The 13,206-nt window shown below is 34.4% G+C and overlaps 1 protein-coding gene and 1 pseudogene across 1 annotated transcript; both read right to left on the bottom strand.

Annotated features, from left to right (window-relative positions):
• On the bottom strand, positions 1-6,614 carry LOC125864510 (protein FMP32, mitochondrial-like). The gene is made up of 7 exons (XM_049544535.1): positions 6,106-6,614; positions 4,976-5,107; positions 4,827-4,886; positions 761-837; positions 628-684; positions 467-533; positions 1-369 (listed from the first exon to the last, which is right to left on the bottom strand). Exons 1-7 carry the CDS (start codon positions 6,358-6,360, stop codon positions 250-252), a joined length of 768 nt encoding a protein of 255 aa, XP_049400492.1. The 5' UTR covers positions 6,361-6,614; the 3' UTR covers positions 1-249.
• On the bottom strand, positions 819-3,153 carry LOC125864511 (kinetochore protein SPC24 homolog; annotated as a pseudogene).
• Positions 6,615-13,206: the final 6,592 nt, after the last annotated feature.

The raw sequence follows: 13,206 nt of genomic DNA, 5'->3' as shown, positions 1-13,206 counted from the left end.
TATCAACATCCCAAATTTTGAAATATTGTCATAGCAAACATTGAATATGTGGTGAGCTACATAAATCTGAACAAATGAACAAGCTTGAAATAAAATGAATACAATTGTTAACCTATCTACCAAGTTGTGAATATTACAGCGGTTTGACAATGTGGTTGATTCCTATTCAAGCTTCTTAAAAGAATACTGTCAACATCTGGGCACTCGTGCTCATTTAAAAATTCAGCAACAAATGTCATCAGAAATGTCTTAGGTATATAACCGTAACACTGCAAGACCAACAGCCGATATAGAGACAAGAGTACCTATACAGTATTTAATCACTTCATACTTTGCAGCTTCAATTTGCGCCCTCAATGCATGAATTTCCTGTACATGGATCAAGCAAGAGAAAAAGAAGATATTCACAAGATGCATTGAGTTTAAAGAGCGTTCATGCTCAAAATATACAAGATCCCACACTTACCCGATCAAGCTTATTTGTAAGATTTGTAGTTTCTGCATTTTGATTGGCAAGCTCATCACGGATGCGTCTACACAATTTAGAATGACCACAATCAATCATCACGGAGTCGAAAAATGAACAACCTAATCATTCACTAACATCTAAAACTCTTCAGGCCTTACCCTCTTTCAAGATTTAAATCCAACCGTTGACCGGCAGTAAGCTTATCAACCTCATACCTGCATGAACAAATAATATTGGTTAATGAAACTGGCACTCAAAAGTAGAATCATTTTTCCAACAATTCAATTGTACCTTAGTTCACTGCGCATTTTTTCAATGTCATTCCGAAGCTTTTCAAGTTCACGTTGCAGCAGAGAAAAATGATGTTCCTGCAACAAATTTTTTTTAATCGGTATGAATTCCATACGTCAAACTCAAACCAATGCTCATTCGGGGGTAGAACAAAAACATATATCATGAACATATATATTATTAGCACAACCATGATGCAATAATCATCGGTCCAACACTGAGTTTGAAGTAAATTTTCCTCCTTGATCACCCAATGTTAAGAGAATTTTGGGAAGGGTTAGATCCATGCAAGAACAAATTCAAATTGACATGTGTTCTCCTATCTGTCTCACACTGTGTTGAACACATATTGTCATACAGGCAAGGTTGAAATTTCTCCCAAGCCATCATAGCCATATATGCCATCAGTAACACTCGTCTCACATTGTCTATCAGAAGGAAAATTAGTCTTGTGTTGATGATTTCCAACATCCTGGATTAGTCAAAGTAAATAAGCTGGTTGCTCCTAAAAGATGCTTCCCGGTAAGCGAAACAAAAAAAACTGCTGTGATATCTTTGAAAAAGTTGTCTCAAATCAGGCAATCAATTTGACTCACTGACCACAAATCAAAATTCTACATACTTATGTCATCCTTTCCCGGGGTGGCCAACTAGCCTTTTAGGCTGTAACCCTTTTGATCCCTCAAAACATTGAGGCTGCAAATCCTTCCTAAAGTATTTGCAGCTATCAGAGGCTGAGCCAAAGCTCCCTTCACAACCAACTAGTTTTAATTTTCATACTTGGTTGATATAGTAAAAAAAATTTATGACCGTGGTGTCCGGGCTTAGCTTTCGCACACCTCAACTAATTCCTCGGAATACTTGTCACCTCCCACCAGCAAAAGGTACCAGGTAACTGTCCACCAAGGCTACGACAGATGAGAAGAATCACCTAGTGTTTTTTTCTCCGCTGGGATTTGAACCTGAGACCTCATGGCTCTCAACCACATCATTGACCACTAGGCCACACCCTTGGGTACGGTTGATATAGTACTAATTACTAGAAAGATCCAGCTGACCTAACTTGTTCATTTGATTCGACAATTTTACTTCATCTATTTTTTTTAGTCATTGCTTCTTTAGACGACCAGGTTAGGATCATATCATGTCTTAAAGTAAAGAATAACCATTGTTGATCTGTATTACAGGTCATCTTTTTTTTTGTTGAACATATGAGAGATATGATTAGATTAAATCTGATCAGCCAAGGTAATGAGGTACTCCAAAATCCAAGTGATAACTAAGCCTCCTCCCTGAGCAATGGTACTTCTTACAAATTAATCATCTTCCAGATGCTGTTACAAGTGTCAAAGGCAGTCAGCTTTGATGAATGAAACTCAAAATTTTCAACTACCTCTCATCTCTCTCCACACTATGGCCTAATATTTTTGATTGATCATCCTAGTCCAGGATGATACTTGTAACAGGGGCATACAATGATAGCTTCATCTCTGCTCGAAGCCAATCTTGCTCAAATTTCTTGAGCAATTGCCTTTGCTCCTCAATAGAGGCTCTTTGACGATGTAAATTTGATCTCAACAGTTATAACATTAAGTTCTTCTCACTAGATCTCCTGATCGAACTCTTTCTGCAACTTATCTTTTCAGCATCTGCAGCAGCTTCAGGTTGTGCTTCTGTTGTTCTCTGCTATAACTCTGAAGGGCGCGGTACTCAGAGTGGCACTGTGATTGAATTAGATTGCTCTATATACACTGTTTCAAGAAGCTGACATCTTTATCATCTTCCAAGAACTGAACAATATCGTTACTGAAGGAGATCAGCTTCTCCACAACCATGTTACTGGACCCATCCACCATTGTATGTTGAAAGAAATGAGTCTGTATTACTGTTCTACTTAAACGGCAGTATAGCCAAATAAAACGCTCTTCATCTGCAATATGGTATCACTGATTTGGTGTCTCCATTTCCAAGCATCTATCATTGTATCTTGAATGAACGAGAATAACCTCCTCCATTGAATGAAGGAATGATCTCTGATGATAGAGTTTATGTTCTTTTTAAGTAAACAGTGGCAAAATTGTAGGATGTTATGGAGTGTTACACGCTAAATCTTCTTCCGTAAATCATCGAAACACAGACTTGAAAGAATCTATATTTAATTACAGTCTCTTACTCCTTATGGGAGTTTACTAATGAAAAGAAACAAACGTTTGTATGATCCACGCCTAGCTTGTGAAAATGAGAAATGTGTCCATTTTCAATCAACTGCTAGCACAACCTTATTCCTGACAGGAATTTGGTGCATACTGTAATGAATAATTGTTATCCAACACAAGGTGATGATGGCTCAATTCAATTGCCTTTTGAAATTGTAATATTTCAGCATATATATGTAAAATTAGGAAGAAACCCTCATTCCTCTAACCAGAAGGACATTTGAAAATATTCAAGCAAGTAATTGTACTCTTTCACTAAGCTTTAACAATTTCAGCATCAGCTGATTTGAATTATTATGGCCAAATAACGGAGACCAAGAAATGCACAGGTCGGCATGTGAGTTAACGGAAAATGTTCATGTTATTTGGATCATTGAATCAATGAGCTGCCTTATTTAGGTGGGCAAATGAAAGTAAAAAATCATCATGAACCATAATTTCTGCAAGAAATGATAAGAGAACCATAATCCAGCCAAGCCGCAACTATACTAGTAATACTTAATCCATAAATCAAAGGTGCAGCAATTGAGATTGGTCTGTCAAACCAACCATCGAACCTCCCCCACCCACCCAACCCACCAAAGGAAAGAAAACCCACAAAGAAGCAAGGAAGAGATGTACAGGACTAGAGTAAAACCAATTAAGTGAATTTACTTTAGAACCCAAGGCAGATCAAACACAATACCATAACATAGAATCTCCCCTTACATCCTGATGTGGGAGGTAGAAGAATTAACCACTATACTTGTCATATGCAGTGTTGTCAAAGGCATGCAAAAGCCCTGAAGCGAGGCGAAAAACATGTTGAGCACTTCACCTCACTTTATGGGTGCTTCAGTGTTGTTATCAAGGCTCCAAGACATACTTTTCCATGCCAATGAGTGCAACCCTTAACATGTGACACTAAAACAATTGATATTTCACTTAATCATAATTTTTTAAAATTTCTTTGTTCATATATTTGTTACTCATGCTTATGATTATTAATCTTGGACTACACATACATATTTGTGGGTTTTCTCCATTTGCGCCTTTTTTTCATTAAAGTTCACACTTTATTTGCGTTTAAAACCCCAAAGGACCTTAGAGCTTTTTTGCACTTTTCGCTTTTGATAACACTGGTCATATGATGACAATTGAATTATAGAAATACATAGCTTATCCTCTTCGCCTCTATGCCACGTTTTTTGCACCATGTGCTGACCTCAATTTCGTATTCTGTCTCTTTTCTTTTCTTTTCTTTTCTTTTCTTTTTAGATGAAGTAATTGATTCCATTCATGGAATCTAGAAGATGCAAGGTAGTTTTCTTTTCTGTTTTTTGATAATTAATTGTCATGAATCTGGAAAATCCAATCAATCTCTCAGATGCTGCTTTCAACAACAGTTTCATATTCTTTCACAACTCACAACAAACTAAAGCTTTTCCTACTGAAGCTATCTACCTCACAGTTAACATCATTGAAGAAAAATATCACTGGTATGCATTATCACGCCTCCATCTACAAACTCATTAATAAAAGTCAAAGCACCAGAGAATGGCTAGGCAATAAAGGTCTTAACAACAGCTTGAATATGCTTTTTTTTCATTATGTAGAAAAAATAACTGGGAACAACAGCTTGTATATGTTCAGGGACTACATACAACAGCATACAAAGCTAGCTTACTCGTCTATCTAGGCAGAGAAAATCATCTATAGCAGATGTGACTAAGGGCAAGCTAATATTCTACAAGCAGAAGAAATACATTACACCTCCCCTAGCACAAGACAGAGAATAACTAGACGCACAGCTGAAGACTTTTTAGAATACCGATATGCACAACTAACAGAGCTTCATGACAATTTTGTACCTGAGAACTTTGTACTTCAGACTTGAACTTGGAGAGGTTGGCTTCTTGAATCATCTCAGACTACATAGGCAAAAATGCACAAAACAATTATTCAGCAAAGTGGAAATGGGCACATTGTTTACAACATAAGATCTTGAGTAAAGTCTTACTTTCTGCATTTCAGCTCGTGAAACAAAAGAATGAGCTACATTTTCCAAACTGTCATTCAAAACTTCAGTGATAGCAGATGTTATTGCTTCTGCCTGTTCTGATGGTACACCTCGTGCTTCTAATCTCCTAACCTGTCAGCAAACAAGATCTATAAATATCTATAATTCATATCAATAAAAACAAATCAGGAGAGACTCTAGCCTTGAAAAGTATCCTAGTTTACGACGAAATGGATAGAAGCAAATACACAAACTCAAAAAGAACCACAAGTTTAGTGGCTTTACTATTTGTTTTTTTGCTTTATTTTGAAGGTATTAGTTTATGGACTGATAAAGAACTACTTTAATTATGATCAAAAGGAACAACATCAAACAGATCAAGATCCAAATTCAAGTCATCTTTGGCGGAAAGATGAAGCATTCCTCTTTTGGAAAGAAAAGGCTGAAACTTGGTCAATTGAAAATGAGTTAATATTTAGAACAAGTCACCCTGAAAATCCCCCAATCCCACTTATAAAAAAAGGCCACAGTCCTAAGTCTATCATACCAAGACTTAATTGCTTTATTAGGTTTGGCGAGCATCACATACCCTTCGATCTGCAATATTTCAGTAGGCCCTAGGTACCAATGCTATGTTGAGTCCGACATGGAAGTAAGTTATGAGTTTATATAATTAAACAAAAACAAAATCGGTTTTTGAAATGAAAACAACTTCTTTTCATTGGTTTTAGGTTATTTCCCCAAGACCAAAGCAGTTTGGTTTCACCTTTATTTTTGAAGCCAAAGACAACTAACTAGAGACCAAATATAAAACTCATCCACTTGCATTCCTACTTAACTTAAAAAGATAAGAGAAACAAAGCTATTCTCCATCTCCTTTCTGATTCCACAGATACCAACACAACAGATTATCAATATAAATACTCAACATGCTTCATCCATAATTGGTTGGGATCATTTCATTCAACTACAAAAACAAGGATAATGAAGAAATGCTAATAATTACCAGAGCTCATAAATATAAATAAATACTCAACTGTGTTCATTGCTAAATTAATTGGGATCATTTCACTCCAATACAATAAATTATAAATCAACAAAGCGGAGGATAAAGAAATAGTAATAATTACCAGAGCTAATGTATCAACGAGAAACGCACGCTTGCCATTAGGTTTAGCGAGCTGTGAGATTTGCCTATAATCAAACTTGTTAGCAGCAGACGATTTGTAGGGCTCAGAACTGTAAAAATTAACTGAACCAGCGTTGATTTGTGATCTATCAATCAACAAAGCAGCAGAAACTTTAGATGCGTTAATCCCTTGAGATTTAGACAATCTAATCCCACAATTAGCCCCTAATTGAACCACACGTCTCGCAACAGCCATTAATTTCTCAAAATCTACAAGAAGAAGAAAAACCTTTTTGATTTTTTCAACAAAAAACTAGACTAAGCTGCATCGATTTCAACGAAGATTTTGAACAAAGTATGAAAGGTCAAACTTTCAGAAATGGCGGCGAGTAGAGAGATTGAAGGAGACAGAAGAGGGGTAGTTGATTGTTAATGGCGGAAGATGGGGATTTTCCCCTTTTACGGTTTTTATTTAAATCGTTCGGGTTGCTTGCCGAAGGGGAATTATATTGTGTATGCTTTATTTGTAGAGTAATTTGGTATTGGTCTTTAGTCTTTACGCACGAGATGAGAGGATATGCTATTTAGGTTTCCAATAGGAAATGACAACTTGGTTTCCTTTGCTTTCATTTCTTTTTTAATTTGTTTTCTCTCTTTACACAATAATGTTGTGCTTGAATTGACTTTGAGAACTCAATCAAGCAAAAAAGACAAAGAATATACAAATCATGAAAGCGATTGTTAAACGTTTATCTGAAGAACAAATTGACTGACATGTAAAAACCTTCTGAGTCCCTCATCTTGATTGACCTAGGATGTGATTACTATATTGTAAAATTCCACCAAGGTGGAGAATATGCATAGGGACCTTCATGAAGGATTGTGGTTTATAGTAGGAAATTTCCTTATTGCAAAGAAATGAGAACCAAATTTCGTCTCTAAAATCTATATGCTAACCCTCATTGCAATTTGGATTCTACCACCACAACTCCCAACAAAAATTTATGATAAACAAATACTAGAAAAATTGAAAAAGATTTGGGAGCACTCCTAAAAATAAATACTTGCACTTCGGTCACACTAAGAAGTTGTTATGCACTCATTTATATTCAAGTGTCACTTAAGGTGATGGTCAAAACGAAGGTCACAATTAGTTGCCACAAATAAAAGGTATCTATGAATGAGATGAAATCATGTCCCTGGTTATGGGATACTAAGCCATATACATGGCACAAGAAAGGTTAGATTAGTGATCAAAGGATACACACAAGAGTATTGAGACAAATCTCTTTTGTTGGACTATCTTGCGTTAGGTGAAGAGAAGGGGGTGGTAGGCTTAGTAGGGCTCGAACTTACAATATCACTACTATGAACGGTACGTTTCAACCACAAAAATCTCTCACAAAGAACATAGACATTCAACATCCATTGCGGAAGTACCAATAGACACTTGACAGGTAGTATATTTTTCCAAGAAGAATAAAATGCCTAGGCCCCATGGTCACTTGTCAAAGGTGAATAAAATGCACAAAGAACGCACCCAAGCATAGAAAAAAAAAGGATCCACAATCAGGTAAGTTCCTTGATACCACCATTCCAAATCGAATAATTGAGGATGGACTGAAAACCACCCCAATGAAACTAGAAATGAGAAAGGAAATACAAAAATGGGCCTAGAAAATAAACTCTCAAAGCCCATCAATCAACTAATGGTGCATTAAATGGGAAAATCAATCCCTACCGCCCCACCCCCCAAAAAGGGACAACCCCCCAATCCAAAAATAATTGGACAAATCCCTTGGAGGATTATACCTACTTCCCTAAATGCAAAAAAACCCAGAGGGTCCAAACCCCAACCAATCACACTCCTCCTACAAAGTCTCTTATGAAAGCAAATGCCACAACTTTTCTTTATCAGAGTAATTTCTACTCTGAAAAAATTAATCATCACACTAAATCAGTTGAAGTGATTATATTAGTCATATCAACTTACTCCCCTGGCCCATTACTCTTTTTAGTAATGAAGGGTGTCAACAATCAAACGTTGTGATAAACCCTCCTTCAGGCTCCATTATCCTCAACAATGGTGATCGAAAAGCCCCTCCTCTTCCCAACAACCACAAAACGACCCACTTAATTGTATTCACAATGGCACCACTACCTCTAAACCATACACTAACCTCGTAGTTGGAGTTGGCAATGCAAAACAAATGCCATACTCTACAGCTGAACATGTACGTCCAGCTAATGATCATAATCCTCTAAGACCTTGCGTTTTTTAAAAGGGACCATACAATAGAGGGCCAAGACTTTATATTTAGCTAGAAAATCTGCGGCAAACTTAACTAATTCGGAACCTCAACATGATGTTCATAGAAAAGTTCAATGTCCTAATGGAGCATACTTTCTAGAGTTTCTCATTCTTCCCCTACTTATCCAACTCTTAGAGCCTATTCTTTGTCTTATGGATACCTCAGAAACACCAAAGTTTAGACCAAACCCAACCACCAAGTATAGGGGCTGGAAACCCCAAAAAAGAAAAGCTCTCTTCTTGAAACATTGAGAAAAAATAATCTGGAACTGGAACATATTCTGACAATTTTTGGGGAGCAAATCAATGAAGTCTTTTTTCAAAGTGCCTACCAATATAATTATTATAATTTATTATAACACGTAAATGACCATGTGCACCTTAAATATTAATGAAATCACATATGAGGCAAGCATGACAATAGTACTGAGTAGGGGTGTACATGATCAAACTAAACTATTTGTGTCGAATTTTTAAATTTATACACCAAACCAAACCAATAAAACTCAGGTTTTTCAACCTCGGATTTTTTCGGGTTTTTCCGGTAAAGTATTTATACAAACATATAATTTACTTGTACTTCAAATATTTCTTTAGTTCTACCAAAATACAACTATCTAAGGTGTTTCTTAAGAAATTAACATAATATATGATATGAGTAATGACACTAAAATATCCAACCAAAAAAAATAATGAAATCACGTAAAACAAATATTGCAAATTAACAAGTCATAATGAAAATGATCATAATTTTAAAGTATTAAATCATGCTAAAATAAGTTTAATAAGTATTAGTTACATGACTAAATATTAAAGGAAATTAAATTAGATTATGTATTTGAATTGTCTAAACCAATGTAAAACCAAAGAACAAATATTCAATATTATTGTCATTCTTAGTGTTGAATTGATTTTCATTTTGCATTAGTATTAATTTGATTTTGATTTAAGTTTTATTATAATTACCAACATCTGTGGACTATAATCTTTATTGAACCATTTATAATTCTAAGTTTCAAACTTGAAATAATATATTAAAAGATAAAAACTATGAAAAGGTATAAAAAATATTTAAAAATTATATCAAAGTAAATATTTTTATGTATAAAATAAAATTTTAAAATTATATATATAATGTCAGGTTGGTTTGGTCTCGGGTTGATTTTTTTTAGTTAAAACCAAACCAACCCAAATATAGTCGGGTTTTTTTTTCCAATACCAAACCAAGTTAAACCAACCACTTTTTGCTCGATTTGACTCAATTTGCGATTTGGTTCGGTGTTGTACACCCTAGTACTAAGTTTAAGTACATATATAACGCAAAGCGAAAACTAAAATGCTTATAAGTTTGAAATTCAAATCAAACTCAAAAGAACTCCTAGTATACTATAGAATGAAGTGAAATCACATTAATACCGAATATACAGAGATTCAAACAAGTTTAGAAAAAGATCAAACAACACATAAAAAATGGAAAACTTAGTTGACTGACATGTGTTTATGTAAAAATACACAGGAAGAAAAACACATAAACTTTAATTAGAATTTAACTATATGAATTTGTACACACAAATTGGAGTAACTTTGATAGAGACTGACCTGGAAATAACAAATAGGCAATAAGAGATCTTGGAAATCAATAATCACAATATTAAAAGTTTAGCAATAATATCCAAAATTAGTACCTCGTCTTTGACACGTCAAGATAATGAGAATCTCAAAAGTTTTGGGCAGTGCTCGTGTCAAAGGGTATGAGAAAGCCAAATCTATTTTGACTTACAATCGATAGAATTTTATTAGGCAAAAAGACAGTTACTATTTAGCAAGTATGAGAGGAAGAATAAATCACATAACAATATTAAAAAAGAGTTTAACTTATGTGCATTGACTGTGTAAAATTTTTTTACACCATCAGGTAAGTTTAACTGTAATAGTCAGACGCCTTGTTAACTTTTTTTTTTAATTTATTTATTTTTTATATTTTAAATTACGCATTTATTAAATTTTTCTTCTCTCTACGCTCCATAACCTTAGGACTTGGGATTCTTCTATCCGAGCTTCTCTCTCCCCCCAAGTTGCTAAGCTCCTCATTTAGGGTTTCATGATATCTTTTATTCATGTGAAAATAGAGTTAATATCTCAAAAGGTTACTCAATTATGTGAATTTATCTAACAAAGTCATTGAACTTTATTTTATATCAATAAAATCATTCAACTTAAATTTTTATATCAATAAAACCATTCAACTTAAATTTTTATATCAATTAAATCACTCAACTCAAAACTTTGACAAATAATTATTTTTTCAAAATCGAAATTGGTCATCTTATATTTGTTATGTTATTTTACTCTTCTTTTTTTTTTTTACAAATTTCTGGCAATAGACCTATCCAAACAACAATTACATATATTCGACCATTGTAATTCGTTGTTAGCAAAAACTAGAAGCTCAGCATTTCTAAGTTCATCCTCGTGTCCTTAATTTGATTGCTCTTATAGCAAACATAGGTTGGAGGAAGATGAAGAAGTGTCGGTTCTTTTAATTGGGTTTAGGTTAATGAATACAATTGTGAAAGAATTTGGATCTAATTACATGTTGATTAATAAAAATAATATTATATATTTTGAGTGATTTTATTGATACAAATGTCTAAGTCGAGTGATTTTATTGATATAAAACAAAGTTTAATGACTTTTTTAAAATAAATTCACAAAATTGAGTGACCTTTTAAGATATTAACCCTGTGAAAATATCCAAAAAAGGTAATTTACCTTTGCTTGATCATTTAAGCAGGAATGGCTTCAGTCTTATTATTGAGGAATATACCGAAGAATTGAACGTTTCTTGCAAATATATGAAATCAGGTTCCCAAGTTCACATTAGTTATCGGTGGACGTGCACATAGTCCAAATTTCATGTTCTTCTGGCCAAATGGTTGAACATCTGTAATGGGAGGCCCTCAGGTATCTCTTCTGTGACACATTGCTTCCAACAAACTCAATATCTATATGCATGATAACATCGTTTTACTTTCACTAGTTTTGCTTATTTGAACCCAAATGATATTTGCTAGATGCATTTGATTGTTACATTCTGTGTGTTACTCGAATAGTGTGAATGAAGAACTATTTGCAGTAGGTGTTTATAATTTGAATCTAATATAGATTCTTATTTGATGTTTCAGCCTGCTGTTGTCATCTCCAATCTCATCCTCTTAGCAACTTCGTGGTATGTTCGATTCAAATTTTTTATTTACTCTGTATAATCATATTTCATTGAAGGTACATGTTGTTTTGCAACTTATTTTCATTATCGGTTCTGAGGATTACCTCTTTTGCAATTAAATGACGAGGAAGTCTCAGAAAGGATTCTAGAGCAACCTTTATGTTGTTGGACGAGCGTTGTTGCACATGGAGCTGTTGGTATTGCCTTGGCCAAGCTCTGCATTTGCCTTCTCGAAATGTGATACTAATGCCTTGGTCAAAAGATGTGTTGGCGTCATTATGGGTTAAAAGATGCCTATAACCTATGTTGCTCGAGCTCTCCAAAAATATTGACGCAAAAATACACTATTGTTAGAGTATCGACACACACATGTATATTTTCTTAAAAAGTCTGAACAACCTAGCATGCAACAGCTGATATATAGCAATTATGTTCAATGTATTTCGAAAGATTCCAACATGATAATGGTAACATTATTATGAATTTTTTACCAAAGTAAGCCATTATGTAAATCAATTCACCAAAATAATATTTTTTTTTGAAATTTTACAAAACTAGAATAAANTTGATGTTTCAGCCTGCTGTTGTCATCTCCAATCTCATCCTCTTAGCAACTTCGTGGTATGTTCGATTCAAATTTTTTATTTACTCTGTATAATCATATTTCATTGAAGGTACATGTTGTTTTGCAACTTATTTTCATTATCGGTTCTGAGGATTACCTCTTTTGCAATTAAATGACGAGGAAGTCTCAGAAAGGATTCTAGAGCAACCTTTATGTTGTTGGATGAGCGTTGTTGCACAGGGAGCTGTTGGTATTGCCTTGGCCAAGCTCTCTGTATTTGCCTTCTCGAAATGTGATACTAATGCCTTGGTCAAAAGATGTGCTGCCGTCATTATGGGTTAAAAATGCCTAAAACCTATGTTGCTCGAGCTCTCCAAAAATATTGACGCAAAAATACACTATTGTTGGAGTATCGACACACACCTGTATATTTTCTTAAAAAGTCTGAACAACCTAGCCTGCAACAGCTGATATATAGCAATTATGTTCAATGTATTTTGAAAGATTCCAATACAATAATGGTAACATTATTATAGTTTTCTCCATTCCTGTACAATGCAACAACAACAATCATGCTGAGATATTAGTTGTTGACTATGGTATTAAATGGTACATCAACCATGGTTATAACTATTGAGGAGTATGATAAGAGTATTGCTAAGAGTTGATTAGTAGTTAGTTAAGTACTGCTTAATTAGTTATTATTGAGCAGAGTTTGTTATCCAGCTGTCAGCGTCTTATTAATTCATTAGCTGTTAGTTAGTTCAATGTAATTGTCTATATGCATGTTAGCACTGTAAGCTTCATAATCATTCATTCATTTCAGTTTGCAGAGATGAATAAGAGCAAATATACATTCTTGTAATCTTCTTCTTCTATTCTCCCAAAGTAGCTAGGTTTCATTCAATCTACAAATTGTTATGGTATCAAAGCATGGAATGCGATTCCTGATGGTTTTCTAGCTTCGTTTGATAGCTGAGTTTGCAGATCTGAGGCATCA

The sequence above is a fragment of the Solanum stenotomum genome, chromosome 5 (assembly GCF_019186545.1).
Source record: "Solanum stenotomum isolate F172 chromosome 5, ASM1918654v1, whole genome shotgun sequence".
NCBI classification, from domain to species: domain Eukaryota; kingdom Viridiplantae; phylum Streptophyta; class Magnoliopsida; order Solanales; family Solanaceae; genus Solanum; species Solanum stenotomum.
Note: the sequence above shows the minus strand (reverse complement) of the source record. Positions and strands in the feature narration are given on the sequence as shown.